The 20,195-nt window shown below is 35.0% G+C and overlaps 1 protein-coding gene across 1 annotated transcript in view; it reads left to right on the top strand.

Moving 5' to 3' along the window:
- The window catches only part of GPATCH2 (G-patch domain containing 2), a 136,694-nt gene that overhangs the window by 102,881 nt on the left and 13,618 nt on the right, over positions 1–20,195 (top strand). The window contains exons 10-11 of the mRNA XM_009276842.2: positions 2,220–2,290; positions 19,487–19,569. Of these exons, the coding sequence (XP_009275117.2) occupies positions 2,220–2,290; positions 19,487–19,569 (154 nt within the window). The remainder of the gene's footprint in view (positions 1–2,219; positions 2,291–19,486; positions 19,570–20,195) is intronic.

The raw sequence follows: 20,195 nt of genomic DNA, 5'->3' as shown, positions 1-20,195 counted from the left end.
GTAAGCTGACTGACACTTAACGTCTAAACAGACGGCTTTATATGATTCACATTTAAATCTCATTATTTTGTAACACATTTCCTAGTAGAAGAAACACATTAAAAAGAGCGTTTTAAATATGAACATGCTTCATCTTAATTAATCATGATAAGAAGTTCTCTTGGGTTAATCTTTATCCTATTCCTGAAATGTTGATGCTATAAGTAGTCAAATTTGCTAGATTAGAATAAGTTTGAGTGATTTTTTTTTTAAATTAGATTTTTTAATATATTGATTGTCTCACATAATAGAGTAGTTAACTGAAGTGTACTGTGTACTTTTTTAAAAGATTCTAAGCTTAAAACAGTATGGAAATATCAGTGCTGAGAAATATAAAAAAAGAAATATAAAAACGTACTTCATATATACTGGCAATATCCATTCAGCATTTCACACACCAGAGCATGAAAAACATCTGTTTAGCTGGTATATAATGACAAATTAATTCATTTTTTCCAGATAATAGTAGATTTGAAATAATTCTAAATTTTGCATGTTTATTTCGTATTTCCCAAGAGATGTGTTTTCAGAGCTTATCTGAAGTTCACTGTATTCGTAACTTACAGATTACTAACGAATTGTGAAGCAAAGCTAATGTCATCAATAATATAGGTGCTACTGGCACATAATGGCTTATTTTTTTTAGACAGGTAAAAGAAATGAGAATGATGGTGCAATGTAATTATGACAATTTTGACAGCCTATAAAATTCGCACTAAATTTGTGAAGATCCATAGTGTATAACTGTTGGTTGCATGGGTTTACTACTTTCTCTTTTAATTAATTTCTGGAGTTGAAGTTGTTATGTTAGAACACAAGTAATTAACTAGCCAAATTTAAAGTCTGGCAGGTGATCTGTATTTGTACATGCTATAACTACAGTTTACTTATCAGTCAGAGAACATTGATAACTGTAGGACTGTTCTCCTTAGCTTGATCATGAAATAGATACACATTGTATGAATGTCATGCTGGTAAAAATTGTGGCTACATTTAAATATGAATTGTAAGTGCTCTGATTTGTTGACGATAAGAAAATGAAAAAATTATCAGAATAAGGTGCCTTACCTTTATGTATCCTTCAGATTGCCTTTTAAAACCAGACTGCACTATTTTTACTGCATCTGAGAACTACATAGTTGAAATGATGAGGAGCATTCCTTAAACAAGAAGCAAGCTATAGAGTGTTGGGGAAAAATTAGTCAAGTGTAATTTTTCAGATAGGTGTCATTTTTTGGAGTCCATGCTCATGTACAACATTAAGGTGTGGTTGGCCAAGTCATAAAGTTCATCATTTCCTAATTTCCAGTGGACTTTTAAATGTGTTTGCTGGGACTATTAGATCAATTTACCTGTAGTCTGTTTCTAAACAGTCTTTCATTCTATACTTTCTTCAATATATGATTAGTTTCAAGAAACATTTGTAATTTTTATACTGTCTAGTTTTAATTTCTTTAGTGTAACTTTTTCACAGTCGTTTTTTTACTGTTACTGCCACTTTACTCATCCTGACAAATATCATAATGCTGGAAATAGACTTCTGAATATTGGTGGTAGTCTGAATGAAAAGTCTTCCTTTATTTGTCTAAAAATAGATAGAGTACATCGGAGCTTGTTCCAGAAGCTGAGTCACTGTTTCAGTTAAATGAATCCTTCGTTATTCCTACTTCCCCACTATTATGGGAAGCTTTAATACTATGTTTTTGTTGATTCTGCAACTTTCAAATTAAAAAAGCTCCTGGGGCTTAGAAGAGTTTATAACTGTTTCATAACTGCTTAGATACAAGTGCCAACTTGAGTAGTTTTTCGTAATTTTAGTGTCCTCCCAACACTTTTCGTTATACAACTTTGAAAATTTAAATTGAAATTGTGACAATTATAAAATTTTACAGATAAATTAATTGTGAAATTGTGAATTGCATGGCTTTCTAGTATGCTTTGAGAATGCTTTAATTTGTACATTTTCAATTATTTAGGAATTTTAAATTGGTGGCTGTATCTTGAAATACTAGCTATTGTTGTAAAATTCTATTAGATAGCCATCTCTTTTAGAGTCGGATGAAAACTACTGAAAGATTACTCAAGACAGGAAATAATGGCATTGTCAGGATAACATTTCTAAAAAGCAAATACAGGCATTGCTTGTGAGACTGTTCTGAACATTTTTTTTTTTTAAATAGCTTCAACTCTTGCGAGACAACCGATCGGAGAGAGGACACAAGAAGAACAGCTCTGTAAAAACAGCTAGCAGGTAAGTTAATGCTGCAGCTGTCATTAATACTGTTTATGAATTTGTTGATTTCTTAACTCTCAAATTTTTGTCTAAGAAATGACACCATTCTTTTGGGGTATTTTCAGAGGTGTTCTGGCTTTTTTGTGATTTACTTTCAAGAATTTCTTTTATATGGCATAATCTTTGCTTAAAATATGGGTATTAGATCTTATTGCTGACTATATCCAACTACACTTACTAAACTTAATCTCTTTAGTAAACATCAGAATTAAATGGATGCCAAAGTAAGGTCTGTGTTTCTGGCATGTAAGTTAAGTGCTGAAAATGTGTAAAATTACCATTTTGCATACAAGCTTTTGAAATCAAGAAGATAACTCAAATACTGTAACACTTATATTGTGTTTTGACAATAAAAATTTAATTTTGAAAACTTATTAACAACAAACCTAGTTCTATCCTCCAGCTTCTTTATTCCCCCTCAAAAGACAAAAAATTCAGCACTGAACTGATGGGCACTGGTCTAGGAGTCTCTTCCTAGAGGTTTTTTTATGTATGTTACCTGCCGAATCTATTCTGCCAAATAATTATTTTAATTCTAGTATTTTTTTAAATTAAAAACTACAGAAATGTTTCCCTTGCTATGCACAACACCTTACACAATTTTTATGTTGTTCTGTAAAGATGACAATGTGCTATCAAATTACTTTTTTCAAAAAGTTATACTAGATTTATATCATCATGTAATACTATGGTTTTGAGAGAGACAGTTGTCTTTCAGGCACTTGTCGTTTAGTATATGTGTGGTCATCCTGAAATAAGTTTTTAATATTCTTAAATACTTGCTTTGAATATGTTTATATATTATATACGTTTATACATTATGTTATAATACTTCTTTCAAAAATATGCATATTAAATATGAATCTATTTCATTGTATACAAGTTCTAGTGACACCCTCTAAAACATTTGGTTATGCAAGTGTTGGTCATTCATCTTCAGAAATTGTGGTTATCTTTGTCTATTAAACCTCTTCTATTAACCCAAAAAATTTTGAAAATTTCTGCATACGTTTTCTAGCAAGCGCACCTGTTAAATCATATTTTTGCTCAGAATTTTAGGATAACTTCACTTTAGATATTAATTTTCACCGTAAATGCACTCTTATTATCAGGCTTCTTTCATGAAACTGAGAGTATAAAGTGGATATAAAGTGAGCAGGAAGAAACAGATTATATTTAAAGTCATTTTAGGATCTTTTTGATGCTGTAGCAATGTAAAACGGTGTCCGAGGAATTCAGAATCATAACTTATATGTTTGTTATTCTGACCAGTGAAGCTCTTGTGAAGTGATTGCTACCTACCCAAGCAGTTAGAATACAGATTTTTAAAATGGTATTAAATACCTGAAGTGATCTTCAACCTCTCTTCATATCCGATCAGCAGTATGTTAGTAGACTGTTATCCCAATAAACATCTGGCAGGGTTGTGTAGAAGCAATAGGTGGCAAATCCAAGACTGAAGACTGGCATTTTCCGTAAAGTATCTGTAATATTAAAGTAAGACTTACATAAACCATTATTATGATGTACATAAAGCCACAGTATATTATCATACTATAATACCTTTAAAAATAGCATGGTCACCTGCTAACATCTCCTGGTACCATCATCTCTGTTTTCAAAGGCTTTTTCCTCCAGATGGAGTCACTATTTCAAAATGGTTATTTGTGCTTTTTCAGAAAACCGCCATTTTCTCTGCCTACCACAAAAACTTTACTGTTAGTTCTTTAAAGTGACTTGAAGAGAAGTTCTCAAACTTCTATGATAATGATATTTTTAACAGGCCATCTGCTGTCTTAGAATATCAAGTCATATATGTCTTATTTACAAGACGTATATTGAACAAATTTTAACATTCTTGCTACAGTTTAGCTGCTGAAAATAAGAATTTAATTTGCACCATGTGCAAATGTTTTTTTTTCTCTCAGGCCAATAACATGTCTGGTGACTGCTTTCTTTCTACAGTTTAAGTGTTGTATAACCTAATATTTTGCTTTTTATCAAAAGCTGTTACAACTAAAATAGAGATTGAGTTGCAGATATATAGGAACAACACATGACAAATACCTAGTTCATCTCCTCATATGTTCATAGTACCTATCCTCATTCGATTCAAGACAATTCCTCTGGTATTTTGTTCCTTACAAACGAAATTCATGGCGCATAGTGACATATGTCAGATTTATCTCTAGTTAATATTGAAAGCTGATTTTGTTATGACAATTTTAAATTATCACTTCTACCAAAAGGGTTAATCTTAGTTTCACCAGACAATACAGAGAAGGAAAATGTTTCTGCTTAACAAGGTACCTATAGAAATTATTGTTTTAGTAGCAAATATTGTTCACAGAGTTAATAAAATGGTGAATATCACCTTAGTTGCAAATGTGCATTTTCATTACTGCGTATGAAATCTTAAAATGGAAATCTATCATTTAGATTTTTGCATGTGCCTAAATACTTTATAAAACACTAAACTACAGTGATACTAATCAAATGTCACAAGGTTAAGTTACAGAATTAAGTGACATTGTAGTAAATCTTTCATTATTTCAGTGTACAACATGCATATGCAGTTAAATCTTTTGTTGAATGCAGGTGCTTACTCACAGTTGAAAGTCTGAAGCTTTCTAAAATTAATTCTAAATTAGTTCTTTGTGTGTTAAACTATTACAGTTGACATGTCAGGGTAATTCAGATGAGTAACCTCCTTAAAAATAGACATACAAAAAGTAAATCACTGTGACCTTATATTGTCTTACTGTTTGTTGCTAAATGCGGTGATAGAACAGCAGCAGTGGGTAAGTATTGGAAATTTTTATAAAATTATTGTGCTTATCCAGAATACAGTTTAATCCGCTTTTATTGCAAGACTGAATTTCTCTGGGTCTGTCTTTGTATAGTTTACACACAACTGTATTTCTTATTGTGGGACTGCATCTTTTTTGTTTGCTGTTCTGGAAGACCTTTTTTCTGGTTTTCGTATGTATATGAGATATGTATACACACACACATTTTTCTGTGCCTGCCTTGACTTTTCTCACCCCTTTTGGATGACTGAACACAGTTCTTGTCTCAGCATGTAGACAATATGTAAATACCCATATTACATTAGATCAGTGACTAGTGGAATAATTCACTCTGTAAATCCGCATCAAAAAGGTGTGGAGCTCTAAACACGGCAGTGGTTTGCAGCTGTCTCTTTGTGGTGGAATAATACTGATACTTTCTGGGCGAGCTTTACTGTACTGGGTTGCTTGTATTTGGTTTCTTCTGTCAAAATAAATGATAATGAACCAATCCTATATAAACTAGCACCAACTTTTACTAGTGGCAAGATAACTAGATTGTTGAGAACTGTTGATACGGCTACTGATGAACCAAATGTTAAGGAGGGGAACAGTCCTGCACCACAAAACTTAGAACCTGGATAGATTATATTATGCTGATACAGTTCAACACGTGATCTTCTGTATTTGACATTTAAATATATATATCTATTTATGCTACCTTTACAGATAAGCTTTAATCTACAAATATGTAGTTTTCCGATTAATTAGTTAAATTAATAAAAAGTACTAAATAATACTGGTTTAGAAGCTGCATTTATTTCTCCTGTATAGCCTTGAAAAAGTTCTCTGTTTACATTATCTCTCTGCATTAGGACAGGAACAGTCTCCTCCCCAATCCAGCTACACTGCTTGAAGGTGTTAATTTTTCCAGCTGCTTGTTTTCATCCTCTACTCTTTTGCCAGTAAAGAAGGTTTTTTGTCTGCATTTTTTAATATGCTTTGGGCAAAACCAGCCTGGTTAGCTCAACTCACCTATTTAAATTAAATTGGCTGGTTTTGTACAAACCATATTAGGGAGTGCTCACATGATTTCTTCCTCCGGCAGAGCTGTGGAGATGATAATCTCCAGCAGATGTGTGATAACAAATAGCTTGGGATAGTAATGTCTTCATCTGGCGCAGTTGTTAGCAGACCAAATGTCTGTCTGTAGCCCGGGGCTGTGGGCAAACAATTGAACATGATTGAGTTATGGCGAGTTAACAAGTTGCTGCTTGGCAGCTGAACTGCCATAGCTGATCATGCGCTCATTGTTTGCCTGCTCCCATCATGAGGTAAAACACATTCTCTTAAGTCACCTTTGTAAAATTTTATAGAAATGAGTTCTACCTAAAGAAGATTCCCCAGGGCTAAGAGATTCATTTGGTCAGCTGTGGAGACAGCGTTGAACGGTATTTTGCAGAACTGCTATAACATGATTTTGAACATGTGATTATCTTGTTAAATATATGGGGGACCTCCATCTCACAACGGTCTGCCTGTCTCTTAATATTTAATGTATTTATCCTCACAACACCCGTATGAAGTTAAGAAGTACTTTTATCCTCATTTGACAGAATAACCAGAATACTTAAACAACTTAATATTTTGCCTTTGGTCATACAGTCGATGCCGTAACTAGTTAATTTGTGCTGTAATCTAGAAACAACAGAATTGCAGATTGGGAAAACAGCAGACTACTAAATAAGTTAAACTTTTATAATTATTTCCTTTACTATAATGGTCTTGTGTCATATTTCTTTTACAGTGTGCTTCTGTTAAGTATTGTTAATTATTTTATCTACATATTTATTTTTTCTTATTGTACTGTAAGCGGAATTTGACACATGCATGAATTACAAAACTGAAAAGAAAATAGTGCCAGAACTTCTGCCACTTGCCAGGTTTTTTTGGTCATATCTTGGTAATTCCGTGTTGGCTCAAACGCTCCCCCAGGTAACTTTAAAATGGAAAAAAAGCTGTTTGTAGTTCTTATGCAGCTCAGTCCTGGCTTGAAAGAAGGCTAAGTTGTATTCACAAAAGTGATTTCAAGGTGGAGTAGAATTATACAAGTTAGATTTAAACTAGCTAACTGATGCTGAGTTAACAATCTAGTCAATGTAGCAGCAGCTTAGTATGAAGTAGTTAGCCACTTCTCGTGGCTGCAGAGTAGACCATAGCTTGAGGTAGAGGTGGTACCTTGACATTTCTTTAAAAATCAGGAGGAGCCACCTACTCAGCCATTACTATAATGTGAAAGGAGGACTGTGTGCCAGTCATCCAATGATCACCTGTTGCTGCTCTATTTTGAGCTGGCAAGAAGTCTTTGAAGTCTTGTCCTGCCACGGTGAACAGCACAGACTGGAATATGGGTCTTTGCGGACCTGAAGGAGACCTTCAGGAAAGCACACCCTGGAAGTAGTACAAGAAATGTTACATAAAGGGAATATGGCAGGTGCTACTAAATGGTGATGCGTCAATAAAAACCCAGACCATTAGTCATAACTTCCCCATATTTTCTGCAACTGTTTCTTTCCCTCCTTGCCCTAGTAGTTCTCAGTCCAGTTTGAATATGTGCCTTGTGTTGGTACAAGAGGATGTCTGTCAAGTTTTTTGACTTTTTATGACTAACAGTATTCTCTATGAATTAGTATTTAAAGAAAGCTCCTAAGAGAAAAATGACACCAAACCTGATGAGAGCTTTTCAAAAGGAATTATTGCTTTGGTTACAAACACAACTTTCTGCCTTTCCCAGTTTGAAGGGAAAGTCCCATGTGTACATTTGTACAGCACTTACTCATTTTCATCTGATGGTACGGATCATGGTACTTTTTTACACAGATGTGACAAATAGCGTTACAGCTGCTCTTTATTTGATCTTCTAAAGAGACAAAGATGTGCAAGGATTCTGCCTGCTCCCTCTTTCCCACCGTGTCATCTGTTGTTTGGGAAAGAGTCCTAATTTGCAGCAGATACAAAACTATTTGTTGAGTTGCAGGTTTGCCAAAAATAAATGAAACCATTAATTACTACATTTTTTGAGCAGCTGTTAATGGATTGGGATAAGAAAACTGTACATTAGGCTACTGGTTAATTACAAGAACTGTAATTGTTTAATGTGGCTTTTGTGGAATGAAATTACAATACCAGAGGAGGTAAATTCAGCCAGTTTTTGAAAATTATATGTGAAAATGTGCACATACTTACACTGCAGTAAAGCGAAGGAATGCATAGCAGTTCTGCTAGGTGATTCACTTCTGCCATCACATGAACACATATTCCCAACAAAAATACTTTAAAAGAAAGTAATATTTAAACACGCCTTTTAATTCCAGTGTAAAATTGTTAAAGGTAGTAAGTTAATATCTTGTAACCCCAGAGCTAATAATGCAGGAGATTCAGATGTAACATTAAAATCCAAATGTGTTTACATCATTAGAAATTAACAACTAAGCAGTTTTATCTCCTCTTTGGAGTGCCATGAAGCAGTAACTGTACCGTTATGATTGGTGCTTAATAATATTTGCAGTTCCAGATTAAATTATGTGAATGTTTGAGGACACATTGCTTTCCTCCCTTGCCATCACCCTCAGGGAAACGTTATTCCATCAGTTTGGTATTTTTCTTCTCTGGGAAGAATAAAAGATAGTGCCATTTTGGAAGAGAGCAATTTGTGATTGAGTTTTCTATACTATGGCCTTATTTTTAAGGTGCCGAAAAGATTTTCATTTTTGGGGGAGGGGGACGGGGCGATGACAGTTTGATTGTTATTTCAAAATGTAGCCAGTATGTGATGCTTTTAATTTCATGGAAATCCTCAAGCCTCAGTATTGGTTCATGGATAGATTTAAAGTATCCATTGATTAAATGAACATTAGTCACTAAGTGTCCTAAAAGAACCATATTTCAACTCCACTTCCATGAGAACGTTTGCAAAAGTAGCAGAAATTTTTGAAGAGACTGTGCTCTGTTTTGAAAATACATTTTTCCGTATGATCTGAGCAGTTTCATTGCATCTTTAATGCAAAACTAATTAAGTACAAAACCACAAGCCAAATTTCATTGTTATTGTGTTAAAATCTAATATACTTTATAATTTTGTACATAAATAAGCTGCTAAATGATACTGAAAATACCTGAATTCCAGGTACACATGAGTATGTGAACTAACAGGAAGTCAATTAGTCCTGATTTTAAAATATATATATATAAAATAATTTCTAGAGGCTATCTGATTTTTTTTATGTACTTCTGGATCCTCCTGATATACCATCTGGATTGAATTTTCCCCTGACCAAATTGATAGCAAACTTCTCACGTTCAAGTACCTGAATTTTAGCACATGGTATGCTTGTTTCTCACACTCAACTCTATTGGACTCTCTCTCTTTTTTTGCTCGAGTTTGTGCTCCAAAGCTCAAGCTTTGCTTGTCTCAGCTTGCCTGTTAAAATGCTAATGGCATAAGGATAAAGTTAATTTGGGCTTCAGAGGTGTGAAGACCATTCCTGCTGTTTTAAGGTCTGAGCAGGAGCTATGCGCAGTAACTTGCACTGTAGTTCCACAAACTGTTTAACCTATTGTTAAGCAACATTGCAATCAAAAGAGGTCATTTTGCATTTTGTTTTTCTGTTCTTATTGTAAATTAAACTGTTCATGCAATTTTTACATTGAGTTCCTACTAAGCTTGGAGGGATCCCTGAATCTCATATACACAAAGCAGCATCCATTGACACACATTCACTAAAATTCTGAGGCATAGGCACGCTGACTTCTATCCAGACCGTGGTTTTGTGTAAGGAGAGAGAGAGAGTTTAGAAGAAAATTCGAGTAGTTTGTTTCAAATTATATAGAATTTCCATGTTTATTTTCTTTGTTGATATTTCGAATTTGTGATCATTTATTACAATGATACATTTCAGCCTATCTGGAAAAAACTAATGTTCAGTAACTGTCCTAGCCAAAAGGAAGAAAAGGAGTTCAGCCTCTTCACTTTTAGATTTGGGAATTTGTTTTGCCAAGGCTCCTGTTACTTTATATATATGATTTTTAGAAGTTTTAATATCACTGGTTAATAATATAGAGCAGGAGGACATAAGTGAAGTTTTTGCTCTTAAAGAATTTTGAAACTAAAAAGGACAAAAAAAAAAAAAGTCAGTTTCTTTAACTTTCTCTTACCTGCTCTCCTTTGTTATTAGAAAGTCAAATTTTGCATTCACTCCTACACATGCAGACCCCTTGTACTCGATGGAGTTGCATGACAGTTACTGAGGGGAATGGGTGCAGAGTGTTAGGAAGCATAATTTGCCTAATGTTCAGTTAGCTTTAGTGATTTTTTTTTTCCCACCTCATCCCACCTTGCACGCAATTATATCTTTGTTTATCAGATTGACTGCATTATAACTGTACTGTCTTGGCCAGACAATTAGGTTGTTTGAAGAGTTGTTTCTCAAGCACAATATTAAAAATAGGGAAGCGGAAGGGACTAATGAGGAGAATGATGCTGGGGTCCAGCTGCAGAGGTGTTGTTTTCTTGGAACTGATTGGAAGGCAGTAGGTTAAGGACTGACCGTAGTGTTTGTAATATGACAAAAAGCTTCTGGATGACTGGTCCAGATCTAGGTATGAATGACTGATTAAAAATCATTACGTTGTGCTGGCTGTTTACCTACATTAATTGAATTATCGGTCTTTTATAGTGGATCAAATTCATTCCAGTTGGCCAGTTGTTCACCTTCCCAGCACAGAGGTAAAGAGGTTGAGTGCTTCCATTCCGATAAGACATTTTCCTTGTTCCATTTCTAAGCTACTATATTAGATATCTGTGGATTTTTATAGTGTTGCTTCTTCCTCTGTACCTGTTCTAACAGTAAAGGATTTTGGCTATGGTGCTAATGTTTGAAGTAATTTAACCTAACTGTATATGAGTGTAATCCAGAACTATATAGGTAGGATGTGTTTCTTAAAGTCTTTTCAACAAAATAGATTTGTCCTAGACTGACTTTATTTAGTGAATATCATGCTTAGTAAACAAATCTGTGTCCAGAAATATCTGGAAGAAATAGTGTAGCTGAGTAAGCTATCAAGTCTTTCTGTGGAATTAGCTGTTCAAGCCCATGGTTATTGCTCAAGTCATAAAGATATTTTCCAAATCACTTCAGAGCTGGATCAGGGCCCATATCTTTTGGATATCGACAACGTCGCAAGATGAAGAAGAAATAAAAGAATGTTTTCTTTAGCATTTTTGAAACAATATTGTCCTGTAACAAGATGGTATTCCATTACTGTAACCTATTATCTAACTACATTACACACATGAGCATTACTCATTTTTATCAGGTATTGCTTGACATAAATAATGGAACTTGCTCTCAAAAATATTTGGAAATATTCTGAATATAGAATTTATATTGAGAATGAGTATAAATATTAATTTCCTGTCTTGAAAATGTGAAATCATGTCATTTGTTGAAGAAAACTGTAGGTTTTAGCTATTTAATTTTTAACAGAAGTGGATTTTTTGGTTTTACTCCCTCAGTGTTCCTTGGTGACTTGTTTGTACACCAAGATATTAGTTTGGATTTGCCTTTGTGTAATTCATATACTTTTGATCAATTCCAACTCATGCCCAATTATATTACACTAAATTAACATAATTCAACAGATGTTGATATTTAAATGTTTTCTGGCATTCACATCTTGGACAGCTGTCTTAGAGCTTGGGGAAAAGGCAAACATTTAGAGTTAAATGCTGAACATATGCTTAAATTACTAATTAGAAACAAGAAAAAACAATGCATTATCCTTTCTGAGGGCAGTAGGCCTCTACCGCAGAATTTTTTTTGAGAGACTCAGTTCACAAATAATGTACGTAAGTGACTTCAGGTTGGGTGTCAAAACATATGTAGTGATGTAAGGTTTTATTTTCCATTGTGTTTGCTAAAATTATGCCAGTGTGGAGTGTGTAGATTTGTAGAGTTCAGGTAAATTTTGGACTACTTCTGTGTCTGAATGACACTTAAAAGTGCTGAAAAAGAAAACAGAAAGGAACATATTAGGATATAGTATTAGGTGATGAGATAATCTGATGGGGCTGCGGAAGACTATTCTTCTCATAATAATAGGATTGCACTAGGACTTTTAATAATACAGGTATGTCACCCTTATGTTTAAAGTTATGTTGTGAACAGATTGGCATAGAATGAAAGGAGTTTGATAGAATTGCATGGGTTTATCACATCTGTTTAAGATTTAATAAAAGGAAAATAAAGTGCATAGTGCTTGTGGTTAATGTAATGGTTTTTGCACTTCTGGAGGCAGATGAAGCAATCTGTTGTACAGATGATGTCATTCTTTAGACAAGTCTGAAGAAAAGCTTTGCTGTTTGTAAAGGATGTGGAACTGATTTCACCTGAATGGTATCTGAGAAAAGTGATACCAAGAAATATATATTCATTTTCATAAGCATTAAAAATTAATATATATGCTGCATATGCATTGTATTTCATTATTACATTGCCGGTTCTTTAGCACTGAACGAAAAGTTTCTATAAAGACTTTTAATGTATTTTGTAGACAAGACTAATTTGCAGCAGTACTGGTCTACTGCTCCTAGCCAAGGGACAAATCCTTTCAACACTGTCAACACTCTGGTGTTGGGAGGGGTGGGGGTGGGGGTGGTTCTTCCTACAACCTCCAGAAAGTTAGCATGAAGGGAATATGTATGAATTTGTGAATTATTTCACATATTAAAAACAAAATCAAGCAAACTATAAAACAAGATTTTTAAGTTCCTGATTTCCAGGAATCTGTGTCCTGATACTGCATATCTATAAAAGCTGTGAAATTCTTCTAATTCACTGAGAGGGTTTGATGGAAGTAGAGGCAGACCTTACGTGCAACCTGAGCATACAATCTGTGTCCCATTATCAAAAGGTTGTGGTTTTTTTTTTCCTGGAAAAAAGGCTCAGGTGAGGAACTGTCCACCAGGAATGCAGCTGTCACAGTAGCTTTGGTGTAGACTGTGGTGAGCATTGGGGCATTTAGTACACTGACTGCCTAGATTGCCACCAGGCACACATGCATGTGACATATTTCTGTGACAAATAACAAAATAGATTTCAGACACTGATTTAACCTAAAGTCAGGTAAATTTGTACTGAGTGAGGTTTATCTCAAATGTTCTTCTTCATAAAACATTACTGGATTGGTTTTCAAGATTGCCCTATACCATAATACTAAGAAGCGGAGTCCAAATCTTCGTTGTTAAAGCAACTGTTTTGTTCACTCTTATCTGTCTTCATCTACTCCCCAGAAACGTTGACCTCAAAGTAGTGTCCTGTGCATCTCCTGGAAGTGCACAAGCACTATGCATATTTTAGAGAGTGAAAGAATGTAGCTACCTTCTTCAGAATGGAGCCGTCCCTCTCTAATTGTCCACGGGGCACATATGTTAGAGCATATGTTACTCTTCTCTGGGCGTTCAGATGGAGACCAGAAGTTGTGTCCATGTTTTGGCTAAGCTGTGTGCTACAAGAGAAAGAAGAAATCTTTCCTTATAAAATTTCTTAGCCTTTGGTTTTGATATATTTTTTCCTCAAAAACAAATGTGCCTTGCATATTTCAGTGTAATAGTATAAAATCATCATGCGTCTTTGTGGTTATATTGAGATACATGCCAGAGGGAAAGATTAGAAGTGTTGGTTTTACCTAGATAATACAGAATAGTCTTTCCAAATTTACAACACCAATTGCCTAGTAAGTCCATAATTCTCGAGACTCAGTCAAATGGAAGCGTAGAATTTTCTGTTCGTCTTATCTAATTAGCTAATAGTGTCACTGGACATTTAGAAATACATATATAACAGGTTTTTAATGGTGTTTACCTCTAAACTGATCATAAACTCTTCCATTGACTCGGATGCTCTTGAAGCCATTGTCTGCCATTTGTGGAGATTGAGGAAGGTACAGTAAGTTAAAGTTCATCCAAGCTCTTATTTAAGCAGTGCTAATGGATGCACTTCCATTGGCCACCAGATACAGCAGTGACTGCATTTTAAGCCACATAAGAAATGAGATAATCTGTACTACAGGTCCATTCTGTGTAAAGATTTGAGAACCATTTCTGTGATAATTTTGTGTAAAAGGTACTTAAATAATGGGAGGTTTGCTCAGATTATTCTTTGATTTTATAAAGTTGAGCTGTTCCACACATCCCATTTCTTTTAATCATTTTGTTGGCTTGCTTCTCTGTTACACAATTGTGAGTTCTGGTTTTTCATTTTTAACTGCTGCTGTGAACATTGGTTCACGCACTCCCTATTCAATTTCAGTTTATAAGAAATTGTCCAGTCATTTCAAACTTAAAGTGAGTCGTGATCCTCACTGCATTCTCTCTTCAATCATATCCATATTCATATCTATATTTTAAGACTGAGGACTGACAGTGTCAATTAGATTTCCCCTTCAAAATAATTCTCTCAAGTCCCTTCTAAAATGCAAACCAGACAACTCTTGCCTTATTCTAATCTCTTGTGAAAGAAGTTCACTTACAAACTTTTATCAAGCCTCTACATTAGCTGAAGCACTCAGCGGTGATAAACTTGCAGAGTTCTACAGCCATCTGCAGGAATGCATTGATACTGTGGCAGAATGGTGTGTCACTATTTACTGTGGATTTGTTCCTCAGGTGAGAGAGATGTTAATTGGAATATAATGGGTAGGCAAGTATTGATCATTACAGATTCATCTAATTGTGATGTAGAAATCAGCCTTCTTGAAAACATTGTTGCATCATAATAGTATGCAGCATAGGATTTTTCCAAGTTAGAGTATTGATATTTAATAAATACTGTTAAACAAAAAATACACGCTCTTCCACATCTGCCTTTAGTAATCAGTACTTCTATGCATTTTTGACACAAGCAGGACATAAAACCATCACCTTCGTTACTTACAAGTAATCTTAGCAATGTCATAGTATTGTCTGGTAAATGGTTTGACAGTAAATATACTAAGGGACAAAATTAAGTTTGCCTTCAGTGATGTAACCGTCGGCACAATTACAGTGCACCAGCAGAAGCAACTGTGCTGATACCAAATAACGCATTGCAGCTTGCAAGGAAAGTGGCAGCTGCTAACAGCAGACAGACAGAGTGAAGCGATCAACAGACATGTTGTTACAATGAGACATATAAAATAAACATGTAAACATTTTAGTAAACTAGCACCTAGAGCTCCCCCACATGAGATTACAGTCTTGCTAGTTTAGGCCATTGTACTAATGCATATGAAGCTACCTGCTATATAACACTGTCTTCATTGTGTCTTTCTGAAGAGACTGTGGAACAATTACTGAATTTGAATAGGATTTTTTAATTTTGAGGAGAGGAGGGCTTGTTTTGCATTTTGGTTTGGGGTGGGGTTGTTTGGTTTTTTTAGTTTTCGGTTTTCTTACACATGGGATGATAGTGATTACAGACTCATGTAATAAACCAGAGAACTCGTGTTCAGGAGTATCTGCTGTCCTACACTCGGTTTATATTGTATTATCCTCAGTGACTTGGACCGGTGAACTAACCTCGATAGCAGCAAAGGTGGTAACTACTAGTGAAAGAGTTATGAACCACTTTGTGTGCTCAGCTGCTCAAAAGGTGGATTGCAATTAAAGCAGTGCAGCTGTAGGTTCCTCCACAGAACAGGCGTTTATTTGGGGAATGTAACCAAATGGTCCATTGACTGTAAAGGTCAGGATAGATAAAAATCTGACATAGCCTATAACAAATGTCTTGGAGAGGTGAACGTGTGTAACTGCAGAAAAGGCACTCATCAAAAATATTTGCTTATTGAGCTATGAAAATTACAGAAAAAGAGGTGGTTGTTGTGTAAGAAATATTTAGAGTTGAAAGAGAGAATTCTAGGCATGTTACCACAGTAAGGGCAATTACCTTGAAGAAAGAAACGGTAGGGAGACTGCAGCTATTTAAGAAGGAGATAACAAAATTTCTGTCTGAGTGAATGTTTGTCACAAGAATGCATAGATGCTTGTGAATTGCTTTACATGACATTGCTTCTATAAAAGTATTTGCTGTATCAAAGCTACTTTTTATTGTGTTTATTATTTATTATTTCAATAGCTTTTTTGTTGTTACTGCCTTTCCCAGTCTGTCTTCATTTTTGAGGCTCTTATTTCCCACATAGAATGGAGAATCTAAACACAGTGAGCAAGATGAAAAATGAATAAAAATTGACAGTGGCGTTTCTAGTGCTTTTGTTTAATACGTTGAGGCATGACACAACAACAAAAAAAATTCTTGGCATGCTAGTGTAAGTTCACACCAGCCTGGCTTTTGCAGCCCTCTTATTTCCCTCTGCCACAACTTTGCCGCTGCTATGACACTTGCAGGCCTGCTCGGCCGTGGTGCAGCTGATGCCCTGTCCATGCTCATATTTTTCTTATTGACAGTGAGTGTTCTTGCCAAACGCCAGGGACCATAGTCACATCTGTTTGTCTCCCAAGCTTGTCTGAGGCTGCTTGGGAACACTTTTTATCCAGAGGGCAGCTTTAACTAGACCTAATACTCCGAAAAGCCTCTATTTGTAAATGCATACAATGAGGCGACAAGTTCCTGTTGTCTTTCCTTAAAAATTATTCCATTTGACACTGCTTGCTCCAGTCCCTGTCACCAGCACGTCAAAAGCCAAGTTTTCAGGCAAGGTGGTCTTAACAATTTTTATTTTTTCCATAATAAAATGCCTAGCTTCCCTCCAGAGCACTATTTATAAATGATAGCTGGAAGCAAGCTAGGGGTAAGTAGAGAGAAGTCAGGCAAATAGCTTTCTTCCCTTCTGTAATCCGTGCTCTTCTGATTTAATGCTAAGAAACATAATGCTGAACTTAGCCTGATTGAGGGTCAGAGTTCTCCCTACTTTATAATACCCCCATTACAAGCATTTCAAAATGTACTGTGCAGCTTCAGAATAATACTTCATTTTGTCTAACCTGCCAGTTCCAGAGCAGTGATAGTTCTTGTCTGTTCCTCTTAAAAAAATAAAAAAAATAAAATAAAGCTTTTTGTTTTGCTGTGATCTACATTGACAGTGCATATCAGATGTTAAGACCTGGCGAAAGTAAATGCCGCTTTAGAATCGAGAGTTAGCTTAATGTTTGATGTTAGTGGCCATAACACCAGGTTTGACAAAGCTTAATTGGTGCTCTAGCATATCATTATTTATTTGTGGCATACAGAATTTTCAACAACAACAAAGAAATACCCACTCTCACCTTGGCTGGCGATCGGGTTGTTGTGCTCGGCAAAGGCGAATGATTCATTTATGTTGAAGGAACAAGGCTGCCTTTCAGACGTTCATTGATTTTAAATTAAAAAGTAACTGCTATGTTCTACATGAAGGGTGACTACAATAACAAAGTAGTCCTTACTTAGTGTTATTTGTTGCAACTCCATTCCGTGCGCCTGGAGGAAAAGTGGGGGAGACCCCAGTACCATAATCTTACAGATCAATAATTTAGATATCTCAATGTAGTGTAACAGATAATCAATTCTGGCCAAAATAACTCAAATGCTGCTAGCTGTTACTGCTGTGGCTCAGGTCTTCAGGTTCAATTGCCTGACTTTATTAATTTTTATCTTTCATCCTACTTGTATTCCTGATGACTTTCTCCCTTTTTCATTCGGAAGAGAAAATGGAGAGTTGCACACTGTTTAACATGTAATTTACCACACAACTTATTCTGCGTGTTTAATATCAATGTTATATACATCTGTCAAATATTTTTTCTCTAATAATTGTTTCCCCATACTGTACTAAAATATTAATTTTCTTTATTGTACAGTCAATTATGAAAAGCTTACACTTCTTGATGTCTTTCTAAATGTAGAACTGAAATTTATCACCGTGTTAATATACTAGTTCAACTGTGTTCAGATTCTGGATGTTAAAATAGGACGCAATTTCAACTTAGAAGAATTGCAAGGAAAACATCTGTTTTAAAACAGAATTAAATAAGTGTTGAAATAGGGGTTCACTAGGGGAAGCTAGAGTACATTTCTGTGTGAAACAAATTTCTTGGAATATTTTACTATTTAAATAAAAGCACTGCAGTACTTGTTAATTTACTGTATTTTTTTAAAAGTATGTAGGGGATTGTACATTGTCTTTTTCATCAAGGCCTTGTGGTCACTCTTTTACATTACTGAGCAGATCTGAGGTCTCTCAACATTATATGACCATTTGTTACTCATTTAGAAGCAGCACAGCTTTAAAAAGTTTATAAATGCAGTAAAAGATAAGTCACATATCCACACTGAAACCAGATCCCGTGAGTGACAGTGTTACTATGCTACAGTAGACTATCAGATGCAATTCTCAGCTTGTAACTTTAGCAAAATTCACTACACCACTGTAGTAAGAATCACAGTTCTGAGTAACATTTATGGAGACATATTAAAATTGTGAAGTTTAGAAATTACTGCTTTTTCCCCCTCTTCTGTTCTAGCTCTTTCCAAAAAAATGCCGGCTACATATATTCCATTCTACAGGCACTGTACTTTTACTTTAAGAAAAATAATAACTATAATTGTCCTTTAAGATTATGTTCCAAAATTCAATATTTGGAAATTCCAAATTTACCCTTTTCTGTGGTATCTGACTTCTTATAGCAATAAGATTTGCTTGTTTGCCATCCTCTGTAGCTCCACCAATTTTCTGGTCTCCAAGTGTAAGCTCGTAATTGTTTAGTGAGTATACCAGATACTGTGCTTCCGTGTTATCATTCTCACAACTTGCCAGTGAATTAGAAGATGACAAATTAGTGTGCTACAAGTTTATTTCATGTACCTTTGAAGAGTTTACTGTTTCATGTTTTCTCATTCATTCTTCATTTTACCTTAAAAAAAATTGATAATACTTTTCATGTAATAAATGTTGTTCTGACAGTCAGGCATTACTAGCCAATTGATAATCTACCAACAGTATTGTGATCTCTTTAGATAATTAATCTTAGCTATTTTCCTGTCAAGAGCAACAGTGTTTTTGTTTTATGTTGAGCTAGAAAGATTGCCAGTTTTGAAAATTAAAAAGCATTCCCTTTATATTATTCATTCCAGTAACAATTTATGATGCTGCATTTAGATACTGAGCGCTTGTCAACAAACATAATTATGCTTCGATATAAACAAGATCGGTGGCTTCACTGTGCAGCTTCATCTTGGTTGAGAATGTTTTGATACAGGTTCAGATTATACAAGCTGTGTATTTATGCGGTGGTTTTCTTCCTTTGTTAATAGTTTTCTCCTATAATTACTTGCAGGCAAACCAGTGTACATTTAGGATCATTGTGCATGGGAGACATCAAACGGAGAAGGAAAGCTGCTCCCCTGCCAGGACCCACAGGTAACCAATTTCCCTGGGACAGAACACAAAACACAAGATGTTAAATCTCTAAATACAAAGCAGTAGGTCAGTGACCTGGGGAAACGCTTGATAAATTCAGTAACTTTCCATATAACTTCAGATATGTGCTATCCTTATTTATTAATAGGGATTAAGAAATAAATAGGCTCTCTTAATTCTCCCTCAAACATTTCTAATTTCTAGTCCTTTGTAGCATGGCACTTCTTTAAAGAGAATAAATCTTTTTTCATATACTGAGAATCATAGACAGTAAAGATTACTGCTTATGTCTGTTCAAGCATTACCAGGTAGAAGACATGAGGTACCTTTTTTCTGTGAGGAATGCATACGAATACTATAAAAATCCTGCAAAATAAAGATAGGATGTGAATTCTTGGGCAAACAATTGAAAATGTGGAGATAAGGCTGTGAAACACAGCTTTAAAATTAGTGCCATAGATTAAATAGGAAGCACTTGCAAGCACATTTCTGAAAGATTTTTACAGATGCGAGGTCACAACCATTGGATGCATTTTGCTGATGTCACAGCTGTGAAATGACTTTTTCAATATTTAGCAGTGATTTATAGGACTCTCATCAGTTTGTTGTATTAATTATATATGTGC

The sequence above is a fragment of the Aptenodytes forsteri genome, unplaced genomic scaffold, assembly GCF_000699145.1.
Source record: "Aptenodytes forsteri isolate BGI_AS27 unplaced genomic scaffold, ASM69914v1 Scaffold465, whole genome shotgun sequence".
NCBI classification, from domain to species: domain Eukaryota; kingdom Metazoa; phylum Chordata; class Aves; order Sphenisciformes; family Spheniscidae; genus Aptenodytes; species Aptenodytes forsteri.
Note: the sequence above shows the minus strand (reverse complement) of the source record. Positions and strands in the feature narration are given on the sequence as shown.